Genomic DNA, 19,147 nt, shown 5'->3' with positions numbered 1-19,147 from the left:
TAAGTAATAATAAAAAAGAATACTTGACAAATATTTTAATATCACACACCATCATTCATTAATAAGTTTTGAATTTACAAAAAAACTTTTCAAAAAAGATAAAATTCAACATTGAAATTAAAACCCTAATGCAAATGAACATATACTATAAGAAGCCTATCTGTGTCAAAAATTCTTGTTTTGGAGAAGACTTGTTGCAGTAAACTATACCAAACACACTAACACTTCTCTAACAACCTGAAAAATTCTCCTAAAATGTCCAAAAACTCCTCACTAAAAGCTTCCAACCAAACCAAAAACTGAGCCCCACATGGTAATTTCACACAGCCAGGCTCTTGCTCAGCATTTAAACTCATTTACTTCTCTCAACTGTCCCTCAACGCTCTCTGCCCTTTAAAAACCCTAAGCTCAAAGCTCCATTGGCCAACAACACACACAAAGACAAGTGTAAGTGTTAGGGAAGTAAGAAGAAGAAGAAGAAGAAGAAGAAGAAGAAGAAGAAAATGGCCAAATTGTTCATGGCTTTGCTCTTGGCTCTCGTGGCCACTACAACCCTAGCTAGACCTACGCCAAATGAGGCCACCTTCAATGACCAAAAGAACTTCCTCACCTACGGCGGTGTCGGTGGCTACTCCGGCATTGGCGGCAATGGGCTCCCATTCGGTGGTGTAGGGGGTGCCATAGGAGGAACTGGCCTCGGTGGTGGTCTTGGTGGCGGTCTCGGTGGTGGTCTTGGTGGCGCTACAGGAATTGGTGGACTAGGTGGACTCGGAGGCGTTGGAGGTGGCTTGGGTGGAGGTGGCCTCGGTGGAACCATTGGCGGAACTACTGGCGGTCTCGGTGGTGGTCTCGGTGGTGGTCTTGGTGGCGGTGTTGGTGGAGCATCTGGTGTTACTTATCCTTGAAAAATTATTTAGTTATGTTTGATTTTTACTTAAAAAGTTCTTGCAGTTTGATGTTTGTTTAATTAATATTGTGTCAAGAGATGTAGCTTTCGAGTTGTTTAGTGACCTTATAACATTTGTTTGTGTTTGGTTTTTGTTTAAATTTGTTTGTGATTATCTTTTGTTTGTTCAGTTTCTCAGTATAAATCAAACATCTGTTTGCTAATCTTCTCTGTATCACTCCAAATTTATCGGACATCCCCTAAGAGACAGTTTATATATTTATATTATATTTATTGAAAAATGAATGGGTTGTATGCATACTTTTATCCATATATATTTATATAAAATACAAAAAAATAATAATAATAATAATAGAAGTTTGTTCTTTGTGAGAAAGTTTGTGAATAACATAACATGAAATTACATTACCATTGAAGATTCTACCTTTGAAAAAATAATAATAGAAGTACATCAACTAATTTTAAGATAGAACTCGTGTTATCTAATATCATAACTTCATGCAAAATTTGTTAAATATATATATATATATAATCCAGTTTTGTAGAAAACAAAGATTTAAATATAATAATATATACAAGTTGGACAAAGATGATTCACGGTCATAAGGCTTTTTTTCTCCTATTTATAGAAATTAAACAGGGAATGTACGGTGAGAAATAATATATATTTAATTAAATCATAATACGAAAATATTTTGGAGGGAGGAAGTTATTAAATAATTCTTAAGAATTTTAAAATTTGAGGGAAAGCGTCCTAGTGCTTAAAACAATTATTTATTATTACTTTTTTAGAATGCGTATTAAGTGTTATTACAAACAATTTAAATGTAACACAAAATTAGTTAACATGACAATTAATGCCTAATTAATTGAAAGTATCTAACACTTGTTTAAAACATTTTAATGAGAAAAATTTATTTTAATGGCTAGTATGTTTTAAAATTCAATTAATAATATAATTTGATGTACTAGGTTAAATTATTTTTTTTCAACATTTGCATCAATTTTATTTTTAACTGCAAAAACAATACGAAGAACAGAAATAAGACTTAAACAAGTACTAAATATAAGAATCCAAAATATAATTTAATTAATTCTGTCAATCTTTGCCTAGTTCAATAGATAAAAAGCTCCAAATGATTCTCCATCTTACATTTTTTTTAAATGAAAATAATAAATATTTTTAAATAAAAAATTATACTTTTGGATTAACTTATTTACAAATATAACAAAACATCATTGTCTATTACATTTTTCTATATTTAAAAATATAAGTTTTACCATTTAAAATAATTAGCCTATTTTTTATAATTAATATATATTGTGATGTAAGAAAATGATAAAGATAATTACACCAAAATATATATATTTTAGTTATGAGAGATTTTCTTTTTTCCTTGAATATAATCCAATTTGTTATAAAATATATTGTTTTTCTCTATGGAAAAGCTTCTCTAGTTTCTTTCCAACTAAATATATTTTATATGCATGAGTTTGAGTCACAGATTAATTATATGCATATACTTTATAATGTCCCCTACCTACAAATATTCTGCTCATTAACCAAATATATTTTGTACCTAATTCAGAAGCAAAAGCTAAAGAGGCAGATTTTTTTCAAGCCCTAAAGTATGGTCATTGGATTCTTTTATTTGATGAGCCTAATTAAAGAGGTGTCCATAAATGTTAGGTAGCTCATTAAATAAAAAGACTGCCATTGTGATAAGATTTGCCCTAAGTTTTAGGACACAATGGCTAACCAATTCCCATGGCTTATCCTTTAAACAAATTAAACCATGGAAAGTGTTTGGTGAGAAAATAGCCCAGCTACAAGACACATGGCAATTGAATATATTTTTAGGGGTCTTGAAGGAATAATGAATATGTGTTATCCTTGATCAATTTTTAACTAAATATTGTCTTAGTTAGCCTTCAATGAAAACGTTTGTTATTGGTTGATAGGTACCATTACCAAGAATCAATCAAGAGGATCACTCTAGCTATGACAATGATAGTATAATTGATGTTGGAAATTCTTTGAAAGGTCACGTATATTTTTCATTCGTATTATATCTACAGAGAAGTCGATTACTGTTTAATTTTGTTTAGATTCAACGACATTATGGAGGGGAGAGATTTGAACGTGTGATATCTCATAATTGAAAACATACGTCTTTTTCACTGTTGAGATATACTCATTGAATTAAGCTCTTAACGATCAAGTTTGGTAATAAATTTAAACAATATAGCTACTATATAATATAAAAGGAATTGGGGTATAAATCCAAATGGACATAGTATATGGCTAGTATATAAAGACCCATGTGCAATAAATTTTGGTCCATATCAAATCTTTTCTGTTATTTGACATAAACCCTGATAAGGAAATACTACTTTTTTGGATAAATAATTACCGAATAGGAAGAACTTCGCGCATCGGATTGATATTAATCACGTTTATCTAATGTGAAAGGTAATCTATCAATGGTAATGTAAAAAGTTGGCCCCAAATGATTGTTTTTATTGTTGTTTACTTGTGTTCCATAATTGTAATGAGTTGTGGGGTTCGTCTCAAAATTTGTAATCAAATCGTGCAATCTAATTGAGAAATGGATGGTGCTCAATCTTATTCTAGTTGAAAGTTTCATGAGATCCACTACCTTTAACTTTATCGTTACCGTTATAGATAATATTATTGTAATAGTATAAAAATTATGAATCTATCACATTTATTGTTACCTTTACTTTTACCGCTAAGGTCAAATAGTAATGGTAACAATAATACTAAAAGTAAAATGTAACAGATTCATGGTTCTATGTAAACGCGATCAAAAGCAATCACATTATGTTTGCTACTCAGACTTATTAAGATTCATCAATCAATAAAATCTCATTTCAATTACATCAATTTTTATTATGGTTTGGTAAATGTGGCCTAATTATCTTATTTTCTAAGCTATGTTTCAATTGATAATTTATAAAGACACCAACTTAAAAGAAAAAAAAAATTCGGTGCACGTGCACCCATCTTTTGTGCAACTCAAGTAAAACCCAACATGAGTGTAGCTCAATTGGCAGAGTGCTCGTGCACCCATCTTTTGTGCAACTCAAGTAAAACCCAACATGAGTGTAGCTCAATTGGCAGAGTGCTCATACTATCGATTTCGAGGTCAAAGGTTTGATTCCTCCATTCCACATTTTAACTACAATACCTTTGAAAAAAAAATTAATTAAATTGATATATTTTTTTAATCTTATTTTTAGTATGTAAGAAAAAGAAATATGAAACTAAGTGCAACTTATTGCTCAATTTAAAATAGCTTGAAAAGGATAGTAAATTACTTTTTTTGTTCAAGGCGAATTCTTCCTCACTAATTAGAAAGAAAGATTTCTTTTTGCTCATCAGTAACTACATTTCACGTTGAGCACTAAGAAATTCCTGCCTAGTTATGATGGAATTATAATATTCTTTTTTTTTTTTCATTGTATACATGGCTTGATTAAAGATTTGTTAAAAAAAAAAAAAAGAAAGTCAAGCAGCTTCTTTTCAATTTAACCATAACTCTTAAGAAAAAAAATGTAGTTTTATTCTATAAAATAGAAATGTAACTAAGAATTGAGACTTGACATTGAAAAATTATATATATATTTGGTTCAATTACATATAATGATGATTATTCGAATCTTTGGACTTTTGATAGATGATATCTTCTTTATTAACGGTTGAATTATATTAAGATTTGGGAAGGCCTCGTTTGATACATATAACTATTTGATTTTTTGTTTTTGTTTTTATAATTAAGTCTATTGCATCCACATTCCTTACAAAAATTTACATCTTTCTTGGTTAAATTCTTAGTCAAATTCCAAAAACAAAAATAACTTTTTGAAAACTACTTTTTTTAGTTCTCAAAATTTGGATTAATTTTTTAAACCATTGATGAAAAGTAGATAACAAAAGAAGAAATTTGGAGATGGAAGTTGTGTTCATAAATTTAATTTTCTATAAAAAAAAAAAAATAGTTATCAAACGGAGCACAAACTTTTAACCTTTTGAAATGATTAAGTTAGTAATTGTTTATAGTCCTTACACTTTCAAGCTTTTGTTTAAAAAGTATTTAAACTTTAAAATTGTTCAAAGTTCTTCAACTTTCAATTTTACATATGATAGGTATCATAGAAGCTCAAAATTTTTAAAAAGTAACTATTTAAATAAATATAAAATGATATTTTATGTCTAATATGTCTCTAAATTTTCCGCTTTGCGTATAGTAGGTGCGATTTTAAAAAACATTGAATAAGTCCAAGACTTTTTACGCATAAAATTAAAGTTTAAGGATTTGTTAAATATAAAATTGAAAATTTTAAGGATTTATTAAATCCTTTCTAAAATCTGAGGACTAAATATGTTGGAAAAACTCTACTACTTCCACAGGAATAAGTAGAAAAATAACAGAAAAATTAAAAGAAAGCAATAAAACTGAAAATACAAGAATTTACATGGAAAAAACTCCAAACCAAATTAAAAAACCATGGATCAGAAAAAATATCACGACGTGAAAAATTATTACAATCATACAGAATAATTCTCCCTCATTAATTACAAAATCACTCTCACAAAACTTTTTACTACTCACACTGTTTTTTCCACTCTAAAATTAGAAAATGCAAAGAGGAATTTTACTAAATTAGCACATCTAAGCTTAAAGTATTTATAATAGACAATTTGAAACGACTCCTTTTATAGTGGTTGAAGTCCATGACTTTATTGAAACTTTTCGATGTGAGACAACTGTGCTTTTAATATTTTTCTAAAATCCAGCCAAATAGACACACATCTAAAAGGGTAAGAAATTCTTAATACTTTTTAAAGTCCAAAGATTAAATTATACAGAAAGTATAATTAGAAACTCAAGGTCTTAAAATAAGGTTAGACTAGATGGGTATATGAATTTTTTAGATAATGACCCTTCAATTAAAGGGTACCCTAGGACAGCTGGTGAATGAGTAGGCATTAACATGGCTCTTGAATGCTATGTTGAACAAGTGCTGCATGAGAAATTTTAATTTAAGTAATAATGGTTAAAATAGAGAAGAAAGCAATGCATTAAAGAGATGAACTAACCATTGTACCTATGGTTGGGTAAGGTGGCAAATTGAAAGGCTGTGTTTGGTTGGAAAGTGGCCTTTAAAATTTTGTATGGCACTAAGGATTTTGTCAGAGAGTTGCCTGAAAATATTCAATGACCTAATTGAATATATATCAGTCTTTTGAGACCTCTCTCATCTAATGGACATTAACAACTTCCATCATTCACTGCTTATTTTGCTACCCACCACCCACTTCTTGTTTTACCATGCAAATTATTCAATTATATACATTATTTATATATCATTGGTATGGCAATAAATTTGAGTTATTACTCTATATATATATATATATATAGGTCTATATGAGGATATATCAACAAATCGACACCATATTAAATGAAAGAAAGTGTGGTTAAGAAAGACTCGAAAGAATTCATATTTTATTATCGATGTATCAAGAAAGTATACCTTTCTTTTGGGTAGTTCTTTCGTGTAAACTCTAAAATTAGAGCAGTAATTTTAGTACAAGTAGTTTTCTATAAAAAAAAAATTATGACATAGCTTTCTTCTCTACGTAAGTTTGTTTTATGTCATCAAATTAATTTGTTTTAGACAAAATTTGGTGTTGTTTGGACTACACCTATTTTTTGTGTAGTCCAAACATTTGCTTAGTAAAATTTTGTTGGGCAAATTTATTGTTTTTAAAGTTTAAATTGTTTATATATTTTTTCTATTATGTACTAAGAGACGGATGCATGAGATTAAGTTTAGGTTGTAGCTAATCAATATCTTTCGCTTTGTGAATAGCTTTGTCCACAAAATTCATCAACTAGAGATCCACTCTCCTCTTTAATATATTTATTACAATACTTTGGACTCTATTCTTTGAGGGAAATAATAGTTTTTTTTTTTAATATGTGAGATTGAAGAATTGAATCTTGAACTTTAAAGTTGATAATACAAATATTATGTTCGTTGAAGTATGTTCATTTTGTCCAGAGAAATAATAGTTGTACTTTCAAGAACTCTCGAGCAGAAGTACAAAATCCAGACAGTAAAATAGCATTCACTTTTGAGATCTTTGGTCCACAAGATCAAAGGTATTCAAAAACTATTTTCCATATCTTTCATTGTGTTAAATTTCTCCTCTTTCCTTTTAACTTGTTTTGCTTTTGTATATTTCCATACATATGCTTAATAAAGTATCATTTATCTAAAACAGAGTATAATTAACTCGAATCAATATTACTTTTCGTGAACTCCTATACAAAATTTTTGTAGGAAGAAAATGGTATGCGGTGATACTAAATTTTGACCAAAAGAAAATGCACCTTACCTCTACGTGATAATAACGGTAAATTTATAATTTAAGGAAGAGATAACGTGTAAAATAAATAAAAAAGACTCTCATGCCTAAGTTAATAAGAGAATTATAAAACTGAGGATAAGTCAGAATTTTTAATTACTTTATATGCAGTTATAATGATGTATTTATAGGCTTCGATCATTCTCTTATTTCTTATCTAATTAGGGTTTATGATTAGATAGGTTGCGTGTGGATCTCTCCCAAGGCCGAGGTCGGCCAATCCAACATCCTTACCAGCCTTTCTAAGGTTTCATCCCTTTAAGGTTTAGCTTATGCTGAGTTTTTTTGCCTTTGGGCTCATACACAGAGCTCGCCCTCGATAGGGACCGAGGCCGACCAGGCGCAACTTTTTTTCTTCTCACTCTTTCATTCTTCTCCTATTCTCCTTTGACTATTTATCCTGATTCCAGAATCTACTCATGAGAATATGTATGTTGATTGGAATGAATAAAAGTTCACTCTTAAACAGCACAAAATAAAGCTGGTGACGTGCAAGTCGTTAAGAAATGTCGTAGACGGTGCGTTCTAAATGCAAATTTCAAACAAATTAAGAAAGAAGAAGATTACTCGATGGAAATCAGAATAACATATAATTAAGACACAGGAAAAATAAACCATGAGGAAATTTTTTTTTGTTAAAATAAATTTAATATTCAATTTATGTTCCTTTAACAAATAAAACCATAAAAATACTTGAACTACATGCATATTAGATATTCAAGAGTGTAAGATCTATCCATTTTCTTAATATGAGATATCTTCTATATACTATATCAAGATAATACTTCTTTGTTGGTCTTTTCCGACGTTGTTTCTTGAATCTGCTTATATAGGGCAATGCCATCATTTTCAACTCATTGACTGCTATCTATTGAATTCAATTTATGTGCCTTTAATAAATAAAACCATAATAATACTTGAACTACTTATAGATATTAGATAGTATAAGATTCACAAGAGGAATAATTCAAGTATTCAAGATCGTGAAATCCCTCCATTTTCTTAATATATATCAAGATGATGCTTCTTTATTGGTCTTTCCGAGTGTTGTTGCTTGAATCTGCTTTCATGGAGCGATATCATCATTTTTAAATCATCGATTGTTATTTGTTGGTCTCTTAAATAATTGTGCTTTTTAAAAAATCAAATAAGAGTAAAAATTTGAGAAAATGCTCATAATCTGGCTGGTTGTTGGTCTCATGGGTTGAAGCTCTTTTTAGATAATTACAATCAAGCTACTATAGCCCTTAATTTAGCAACTTTTGTGTAATTCTATATACTTTCCTGCATCTTTTGCTTATCTCTTGGTGACTTTCCTCCAGCCATTCATTTATTGATATCTAACTTTTGAGCTCTCTCCAACTTCACTTTTATTGTTACTTTTTACGTAATGAAACACTTTGGGGTTGGGATATGACAAAGCGCTAAGGATGTGTCAACCTAGTTGAGATATTCAAGTACACCTACTCCCCACATCCTTTAGTATATTTCTCTTAAAAAAAGATGATTTTTCTTTGAGTATCAATTCATAGATCATATCCCCCTTTTTTGGACTTAATGTCCCGTTTAGTCTCCATAGACTATTGTCTACCATATTAGACAATAAATATTAAATTTCATCTAAAAATTAACTGACAATGAAATGACTAACTAATGTACCTTATTATGATTGTAAAGTTGTCTCCCAATTTTTCCAATGTGAGTTTCTGAACACATCCTGAGATTTTTCTGCAGATAACCCTTTCTCAACCCCTTAAATGATTGTTGACCTACCTTCACAAACAAATGAAATCTAATCTTATGCTTATGTCAAATTACACTACTACATTTTATAACTTACCATATTAGGGATGGTCATGTGTATCGTAGCCTTAACGCAATGATCATCTCTATCACTCTTCATTTTTCTCAATTCCACTACAATATTCATGAGGAAAGCATAGCTCTGACATAAGCATAAAGTTAGATTTCCATATGTTTGTGAGGGGGCAGGTCATTAATCATAAAGGTACTCGAGAAAAGGTCGTCCATACAAAAAACTCACACATCCTCCTAAAAAATGTGTCTCTTTGGTCTTGAGATGGAACTCATGTTTTTATCTAATATCGTATCTGAGCCCAAGAAGTTCAAACGGATATCTTGTCCAAAAAAGAAAGTTGAAAAGAAAAGAGATCTAATCCAAGAATGGTGGCCCAAAGAGGTTTCATTTGAAAGGAGTATGTTGAGGAGGATCTGACATTGAAAAAATTGGAATATCTCATTGAATTAGGTTTATAAGATACATATACTCCTCGTATAGTTCATAAAAAATAGCTTTATCGCGTTAAAAAAGATTTTAGTCTTGATTTTTTTTTCTCCATATTTGATTTTGAGATCAAGCATAATCAAAATTTGAATATAAATTTCCTCCATAAATCGTCTAAACTATACTATCAATTTTCTTAGGTGTCTCTCTTTCTTTGTTTTTCTATTCCATTAAGAATTTTCTTTTTCTTTCTATAGCTCCATGCGTTTTCTCCATTTTTTTATTTTTTAGATATCTAAATTGTTTGTTTGGTTTTTTATTTTTTACTTTTTTTTTCTTAATCGGATCAATAAATTATTTATTTATTTATTTTGCTTTTTGCAACTTCATATCTTTCTCTCAATTGTTGTTATGAACTAAGTAGAAGTCGATTAGACGAAGGTGCATGAAATGGAATTTTTTTTATATTTATTTTTCATTTAATTTAAACTTTATTTGTTACTTTATTGTTTATATACAAACAAAATAAAATTTATAATGAGCAAAATTGAATGAAAGAAGTTGAGAATCACACATAAAAGAAAAAAATAAAATCAACCTTTTTTCCTAATTTTCGATTTTACGTTCCCCTAATTTTGAGCATCACTTGTAAAAATAAATATAAAAAAATAAATCATGATACTATTTTTTTTTTTTTTTTTGTTGCGAATCACACCTAAAAGAAAAAAAAGTCAAAATTTCCCCTAATTTTGAGCATCACAGGTAAAAAGAATTAAAAAAAAAAAAAAAACCAAATCATCATACTATTTTTTTTTTAAAAAAAATTGCCCATAAAATTAAAATAAAGAATACAAATTTAAAATTTTCCCTAATTTCGAGCATCGCATTTAAAACGAAAAAAAATTATGACACTTTTTTTTCTTGAGAATCACGAGTAATAGAAAAAACATATTTTTTTTAAATATTTTTTTTAAAAAAACCACATTTTATCTTTAACAAATATCTCATTCACTCTAAATAAAGAGATATTTTTTATAAACTAAAAAAATTTATATCCCAACCACTATCTTCTCCACCTTAAATAAAAAATAATTTTATTAAAAAAAAAAAAAGTGATCACAATTTCTCTTCTAACTATTATCTACTTTACATTTAATACATGATTTTTTTATAAAAAAAAAAAATCTATTAATCTAAATGATTTTAGTAAAATCAGATTACGATTTCAAATTTAAATTTCCACTATAAATTAAATAGTTGAGTTAAACTTTAGTTTAACTTGGTATCTTCTCTTCTTATTTTTTATTATTATTATTTTTTTTTAACTTTTGTTAACCCCCTCCTTAAGTTTTTATGGATTTTTTTGGTGTGGAGTATTGTAAAAAATTTCTTTAAACATCATTGCCACATTTTTATTTTTTTTTATTCATTAACGTTCTGAGTTTTTTTTTTTTTTCAGCTCTTAGACACGCATAATAATTTTTCTACCTCATTATTTTTTTTTAGAGTTAGAAATATCTAGGTATCACACATTCATATTTATTTATTTATTTATTTATGGTATGTTATATTTTTCAATTGTTTCTTTTTTTCTTTATCATTTAAGGTGAATCGTCTTTTTTAAGCTTTTGTATGAGGTTGAGATTTAGATGAAATAGCTTTTATTTTTTATTTTTTAAAAAAGAATAGTCTTTTATTAAGGAAGTTAAGTAGGAGTAACAAATATATTAGAAATAGGTTTTTATTTCTTATAAAAGTGATTAGCTTTTATTATAAAGTTTTCTTATTATAAAGGCAAATAATACCTTTGATTTTTTCTTTTACTATCAACTATTTAAATTAAGATAAAAAAAGACAATTCAATTCATGAAACGCCAGCAAAATTCCAACTAATGGGTCCTAAATTTGAGAAAACTACAAGAGACTTTGTTTCTTTATTTATTTATTCATCTCTCCTCTTTCTTTCTTTTTCATCTTAATTTTTTCTTTCTTTTAATGCCATTATCGTTTTAATTTTTATTATTTAATTTTAAATTTTTGTTATATCTCTCTCATTTCAGTTTTCTCTCATCTTATTTTCTTTTGGATTTTCACCGACAAATCTTTAGTTATTGTTTACTTTTTACATCTCTACTACTTTTCCTTAATTTAGGTAGGTTTTAATTTCTCTTTATTCAAAAAATAAATTAAGAAGATATTTTACGTTTACCATTAATTTCTTTAAAAAAAACATTTCTTCTTTCTATTTCGTAGATTTTATTTGCATGTATGATTGACTAATAAAAAAAATGCATTTTTAAAGAATGTGCAATAAATTAATGATAGTTGAAAACTTAATTTGCAATATTTTTGTCGAACAATTTAGAATCTAGTTTAATTGAAGTGACACATGTAATAGAATGGGTTAGAGTGAGAGAATGCAAATAAATTTGAGCAGAATAAAATTTAGGGTTATGATTTGTATCAAATGGACTCAACTTTAGGATAGGCAGATGAATTAAGACACATTATTATTAAGATTTTCTTTTGAAAATCATCTATGCATCAATTTTAGTAATGCATTTAGTTCATTCAATATTTGACGAATTCTATACAACATATGTGTAAAATATTGAATGCATGGATGATCTTCAAAATCTTAGTAAAAGGGTCTAAAAACAATTCATTTATGTTAATTTACGAGATTAATTGAAACAATTTCATAATGTTTCAACCAATATTTTTCAAAGAAAATATCTGAACAGTGTATAATTGATACACTTATAAAATTTCAAGGGTTTAAAATGATAGAACACCTTTGGATCATAAATAATTATTATTTTTTTTTTTTTTTACATTTAATATTATTGACTCCACTTTAACTTGTTTGTTTCTTGCTTTTGTTATCTTTAGGGAGTGCTTGAATTTATTAGTATTAGATCAAGTTTTGTAAAAAAAAAAAATTTTAAAAAAAATTAAGATAGTTGGTTAAAAATTCAAATGTCTAATCGTAAAAGAAAAAAAACCAATAAAGAAGATGGGTAAGAAAAACAAACACAACCTTCAAAAACTAGAACAAAAAACTTAGGTTCTATTTGGTAACAATTTCGTTATTGGTTTTTTATATTTGCTTTTTAGAATTAAGCCTATTTCATCTCTGTTTCTTACAATAATTTACATATTTTTTAAGTGCAATGATTAAATTTTTAGTTAAATTCTTAAAACAAAACAAAAATTTAAAAGTTACTATTTTTAGTTTTCAAAATTTAGCTTGATTTTCCAAACCATGGATAAAAAGAAAAGAAGAAATGTGGAAGTGAAAGTAGTGTCTATAGACTTAATTTTCAAAAACAAAAAATCTATGGTCTCATTTCGTAACAATTTATATTTTTGGTTTTTGAAAATTAAGTTTACAGACATTACTTCAACCTCCTAAATTATTCATTTGTTATCTACTTTTTACCAATGGTTTAAAAAATCAAGTAAAAATTTGAAAACAAAAAAAAGTAACTTTTAAAAACTTGTTTTTGTTTTTTAAATTTGACTAAGAATCCAACCATTATAATTAAGAAATATGTAAATCAATGTAAGAAATAAGGAGTAACTATGTTTAATTTTCAAAAATAAAAAATAAAAAACGATATATTTATCAAAAAGATGATTTCCGACTTTTTTTTTTTTGAACAATTAATCTCTTTAGTAGAAATTACACTTCTAAACTTTTATAAATAGATCAACTTATATGCTCCTTAGTTTTCAAATTCATATTCAATTATTCTCACACTTGTGTAAAATAATAATGGTATAAAAATTAAGTTCTTAAACATTCTTAAATTATCGAGTTAAATGAATCAATTTACACTTTTTACTAGTTTCGAATTTAAAAACCACCGATGCATTATCCTTTAATTAATATTAGACCTCTTTTAATGATGTAGAATTAACGAAATATTACGGACTTCATTAAGTTGGTGGTGGTAACCTACAACAATATCGACAGTTTTTCGTATTCTTCTTCGGTACTTTTTTAAATGGATAATGCTATTTTAATAATAAAATTTATATTAGTATGCAAAAAAAAAAAAAAAATAATAATAATAATAATAATAATACAAATAGTGAAATTGATATTAAACGAATTCAAGAACAAATACTTGTGGATGTAATATTTCTTCTTTTTTCTCATTAATATTATTTTTAATCTCTATATTTGGAGGTTGGCTCAATTTTAATTCATGTAATTTTAAAATGTATAATTTTTGCTTCTATATTTTCATGTCCATATTTTAGTTTATCAGTGATTATTTTTTATTATATATTAATCTTTTCAATATAAATTTTGAAATTATATATGAAAATAATAATTACTAATTAGTTAATAATAATACAAATGAATTTTAATAGACTAAATTTAAGATTTAAGAATGATTAAAATTGCACCAATTTTTAATAGAAAATGACGCGGCCACAATATACTAAGACAAGCTACGTGGTATCAGAATGTATGCCACGTGGACATAAAAGAACTGCCGCGTGGATAGTTGCATGCATTAAGCAATGCGATTTAATAAAATGAAACATTGGAATGGGAAAAATCATAATTAGACGGAAAATAGTAACAATAATAATAATGTCGAAGCAAGTTGAAATTCCGGGGGAGGCGACTCACACCGGCACCGCCATCCTGGAAACCGCCGCCGCCGCCGTACAAAGCTTCCGCCCTATCAATCAAATCCACCAGCACCTCTGCGCGTAAGTTGCCTCCAACAGTAAACACTTCTACTTGTTTCCATCTCCGTTCTTCACTTTTTTTTTTTTTTTTTTTTTTATAGAAAATTAAATTAAAAAATTTTATTTAAATTACGAATTATTTCTTCTGGTTCCAAGGGTGTTCGGATTTTTTGTTAGGTTAACAAACCATTTTAGTTTCTAAACTTTGATGGAAGTAACAATTTAGTCCATAAATTATAAATTGTTTATAATGATTTAGTCCCGGTTTAATTTTGTGGTAATTTAATCCATAAACTTTACTATATAATAATTTAGTCCTTAAAAATTTAATCCCTAAAAGTTTTGTTTCTCCTTGAATTTTTTTTTTTTTTAAAAAATGGTTATGAAACATCATTTCAAATTTGTAACAATAATTCATGTTTTGCCCATAAATTCAGTGAATTATTTTATTGAAAGGGGTGTTAATTATATAACTTAGTATTTATAATTAATATATGTAGTTCATGGATTTAAAATTACAAAAAATGAATTTTGGTGTTGGCCTAAAATTTTGTTTTTAGGTTAAGAAAATATAACTATATTTATCCAATTTTAGGGGTCAATCCTAAGGTTTAGATGTAAATTACATATTTAGCCTTGTCATATTTTAATTTTTAATTAATAGAACATAATTAAAATCCTATCTTAGAAATATTGTTTAAAAAAAACCGTCTTAAAATTTTTATTTTTCTCTTTGTTTTTGTTACTATCTCGTTAGAAAAGTTTAAATACAATTAGGCTATATTTACCACACGTTAAACGTAATCTATCCATGGTAATCTAAAATGTGGGTTTCTGAACTGTGAGGCCTTCCAAAAAATCTAAGTTATTTGTACATAACTAAAACTAAAAAGTTGAAAGTACATAGCGACTTCAGTTTAACAACTAGAGTCTTATAACATTACTTCCATCTTTAGCTCAAGCTCTCCTCTTTTTTCAAGTTGAATTGAATCTTGGGGTATGGGGGTATGGATATAGTCCAAGTTTGACAATTTTTTTATGGAGTTGTCTCAAAATTAATTTAAAAAATAGTACAATTTTAAATATGTACAATTATTCCTGAACTCGTCGCCATGATATTCTTGTTGTTGGATATGGACATGGTGAATTAGGTTTCATTTCTACTCTCACGACATGACAAGGCAAGTGGAGGCACACCACTACTGCGCACACCTGAACGAAGAGGTCCGACAGTGTCTAATCTTCGACAGCCCAGAGAAGGATGCCAGACTGATAGGGGTCGAGTACATTGTAACAGAGAATCTCTTCTTAACGCTGCCCGACGACGAGAAGCGTCTTTGGCACTCTCATGAGTACGAGGTGAAGAGTGGGACTCTATTCCTTCCTGGTGTCCCGGGCCCAATCGAGCGCCTTGACTTGGACCAGGTCTGCAAGACATATGGCAAAGTCTTTCATTTCTGGCAGGTTATGTTCCTCCCCAACTCCCTAGTTTTTAGTTGAGCTTAATTTTGAATAGGCTAAATTATAAAAATACTCCAAAATTGTATATTTTGTTTCAAAAATATTAAAGTATTAATATTCTAACTTTTATTTTTTTAAAACTAACAATAAGTATTTTTTTAATTCTCTTAAAACTTTTAAAAATTTTAGGAACATTTTACTAAAGAAAGTACAAAGTTTATGAATATTTTTTCTAAGTGTGTTTTTACACGACCCTTGGTCTTTTTCATTTGGTTCGGGTGTGACAAATCATCACATTTTATGGTTGTGTCCCTGATTGAGCTGATGTAGTAGGTAAGCGAAAAATGGGAGAAACAAGTGAATTTTTAGGTTATTTAGCTTAATTACATCTTCAAAATCGAAACAAATTCAAGTGGTAGTAGATCCTGAATTTAGCTTTCTAACCATTGAGACTAGAACAAAACGAAATTTTCTGGCTCAACTATTGGCATGCAGGTGGATCGAGGCGACATTCTACCACTCGGCATCCCGCAGCTAATGATGGCGCTAACTCGAGATGGACAACTCGATGAGAGTCTACAACAGAGTAAGGAGCGCTAGCGAACAAATTGTATTGTTTCAGAGGTCTATGAATTTGAGCTTTTGTAAAATATTGATATGATTTGATTTTCAGAGGTTGAGCAAAAATATGGGGTCTCGTTCGAGGAGGAGAGGAGGAAGAGAGAGTACATGTCGGGACCGGACCACGGGGTCCATCCGATGGCAAACGGTGGTGGGGAAGGCCTGAAGACAGAACTTAGGGAGACGATGAGGCCGTTGGCAGCTTCAATTCCAAGAGTCTTTGTTTGATAAAGGGATGTGGTGGTGTTTATAATAGTTGGATGTATATATATGTCTTCACTTTAAGCATGTGTGTGTATTTTATTTATGTGAAGGTGACTTTCGAACTACGGAGAATTAAATGGTTAAATAAAGTAAGGATTAATAGTTCTCTAGTAATTCTGTTTCTTTTTTTGGAGAATTTAAACTACTTTATGTCGATTGAATTATATCTATTTTATCTATTTTAGTTTGATGGTAAAATGGTTGAGCTTTGATGGTAATATAAATTGAGATGATTAGTAATGACAATATCATTGAGATGATTAGTAAGGTTAATTCTCAATTCAAACCTTCTAGTTTATGCCTAACATAAATAATGGCAATATTTAAATCAAGTGAAACAAAAACGTAACACAACATCAAACAAAATAATTTAATGAAATTCTCATGAAGCAAAGGACGAAAACATGGTAATGTTAGATCGATAGTACTCCACTTAAAAAGCAAAATAACTAAAATTCATACCCTAATAATTAAATAACTTCAGGGATTAGTAAGACCAGAACCACCACCAACACCAATTCCAGTAGCGCCAGCGAGACCGCCACCGAGGCCAGATCCTCCAATGACACCTCCAACCCCACCGAACGGGTGGCCATTGCTGCCGATGCCGGAGTAGCCACCAAGGCCACCGTAGGACAGGAAGTTCTTTTGGTCATTGAAGGTGGTGTCTGGCGCAGGTCGAGCTAGGGCGTGAGTGGCAACAAGAGCCAAGAGCAAAGCCATGAACAATTTGGCCATTTTCTTCTTCTTCTTGATTCCTTCTCCAAGACTTACACTTGTGTTTGTGTGTGTTGTTGGTCAATGGAGCTGTGAGCTTAGGGTTTTAAAGGGCAGAGAACGTTGGGGGACAGTTGAGAGAAGTAAATGTAAGTTTAAATGTTGAGCCAGTGATCAGTGCTTGGCTTGAGTTTGAATGCTGGGTTTGGTTTCTAACTGGTTTCAATTTCATTGGTTCTTAAAATTGTTGCTTGATAATTAAGCTTTCATTTCATTTCCTTGAAAAAAGAAAATCACTTTTTCGTTTAATTATTTTACAAAAAAAATACTAATGATTTGAGGATTCAATAAGTTAACCGATATATTTCCAACTAAGTTGACACAATTAACTCTTTAGTTTTTGATTATTTACTCATTAAATCTATGCTTTTTTTTTTTTTTTCAGTTTTCTTATTATAGTTTTAAAAAATTTAATTTTTAAAAACTACATCTTTTTTTATAACCATTTTATTTTTATTTTTATTTTTCAAAATGACACATGTTCTATCACAATTTTTTTTTTTCTTTTTTGCATAGTTTTCATGTTATTCTTAAGTAAATATTTGAATTAGTTGAGAAAATTCAACAAGAAAAGAAGTTTTCAAATCTACATTTGTAGTTTTCAAACTTGGCTTGTATTCCGAAAACAATTCTTCAAAAGTAAATAACAAATAAAATCAACCAATAGGTAGAAGTACTATTTACAAGTTTAATTTTCAAAAGGAAAATACTTGAATGCATCTTGGATTACACCTATCTTTATACATCCCAATATTATATAAGCATAATGTCACATAGCATCTTACTTCTTTTTTTTTTTTTTGAATATCTTAATTTATTTTCTTATGTGTGATTAAAGTGGCATGCATAAAAGCCAAGTATTGTTGTTTTCAAAAAATAAAAAACAAATTCAAAATAGTTATCAAAAGTGGTCATTTTTTTACTGTTAAAACCAAACAAAGAAGATATTAGATGAAATTAGTGTTTAGTAATTTAAATTTTAGAAATGACTAAAGTTTTAATTTTGAGTTTTGTATTTTCAAAATTTTTACTTGTTTCTTTAGTTACTTTCCTACCTCTAGAATTAAAAACACGACGATACTAAGACCCCAGTTTGGCGTGCGATTTTAAGGATAATAGTCATACAGCGGAGAATAGTCAAAGGCGTGACACGTCGCCATATGACAGCTGACGTGGCGCTGACTGTGCAGAGACTAAATTGATATTCTAGAAAGATTTTGGCTACAATTTCGGTTTCTTGGTATCCAGTAGGATTGCTCCACGTAGCTAGAATTTCTTGTAATATTCCTTTATGTTATCTCCCGTGTGTTAAAAAAAAATCCGATGACCTGAAAAAATTGATTAATTGAGCCCAATCCATATATTTTGGGTTCGGTTATCAACTCATTTGGATTATTCAAATAAATGAATTTTTTTGGGTTGGGTTTGTTCAAGGATTCACCTAAAGTAACTCAAAGCAACACGAACAAACCCGAACTTGTTATTTACTTTAAAATGTAAATACTTTTTTATACTTAGGAATCAATTATATGTACATATATTTATGTTTGTTTTATTTAATTTTATTACGTTTTGGATAATTTATTCTCTAACAACTCATAAAAGAAGTTTTTAGCACATTTGAAAGAAAATTTGCATTATATAAATTGAAATTGAGTTGTTAATGTTAATTCAATATAAAAAAATAATTAAATCAAATTTATAC

General features: G+C 28.7%; 2 protein-coding genes across 2 annotated transcripts; both read left to right on the top strand.

The window, feature by feature from the left end:
• The first annotated feature begins 418 nt into the window (after positions 1-418).
• LOC120086278 (uncharacterized) lies at positions 419-1,110 on the top strand. Its single transcript, XM_039042837.2, has one exon. It carries the CDS (start codon positions 504-506, stop codon positions 903-905), a length of 402 nt encoding a protein of 133 aa, XP_038898765.1. The 5' UTR covers positions 419-503; the 3' UTR covers positions 906-1,110.
• Positions 1,111-14,037: 12,927 nt separating this feature from the next.
• Positions 14,038-17,134, top strand: LOC120086941 (oil body-associated protein 1A-like). Its single transcript, XM_039043750.2, has 4 exons — positions 14,038-14,340; positions 15,471-15,783; positions 16,276-16,366; positions 16,454-17,134. The coding sequence occupies exons 1-4, from the start codon at positions 14,174-14,176 to the stop codon at positions 16,627-16,629; spliced, it is 747 nt and encodes a 248-aa protein (XP_038899678.2). The 5' UTR covers positions 14,038-14,173; the 3' UTR covers positions 16,630-17,134.
• Positions 17,135-19,147: the final 2,013 nt, after the last annotated feature.

Source organism: Benincasa hispida, chromosome 9 (assembly GCF_027475165.1).
Source record: "Benincasa hispida cultivar pf3 chromosome 9, pf3_genome.v1.1, whole genome shotgun sequence".
Lineage (NCBI taxonomy): Eukaryota > Viridiplantae > Streptophyta > Magnoliopsida > Cucurbitales > Cucurbitaceae > Benincasa > Benincasa hispida.
The sequence above is the reverse complement of the archived record's forward strand: the minus strand, read 5'-3'. Positions and strand labels throughout refer to the sequence as shown.

What these genes read in the sequence shown, in the direction of transcription:
- LOC120086278 (XM_039042837.2), top strand. Translation starts at nt 504, where the DNA reads ATGGCCAAATTGTTCATGGCTTTGCTCTTGGCTCTCGTGGCCACTACA.
- LOC120086941 (XM_039043750.2), top strand. Translation starts at nt 14,174, where the DNA reads ATGGGAAAAATCATAATTAGACGGAAAATAGTAACAATAATAATAATG. An exon ending in ATCCACCAGCACCTCTGCGC is followed by an intron (nt 14,341 to 15,470) that starts GTAAGTTGCCTC and finishes ATGGTGAATTAG; the next exon opens with GTTTCATTTCTACTCTCACG. An exon ending in CGATGAGAGTCTACAACAGA is followed by an intron (nt 16,367 to 16,453) that starts GTAAGGAGCGCT and finishes TTTGATTTTCAG; the next exon opens with AGGTTGAGCAAAAATATGGG.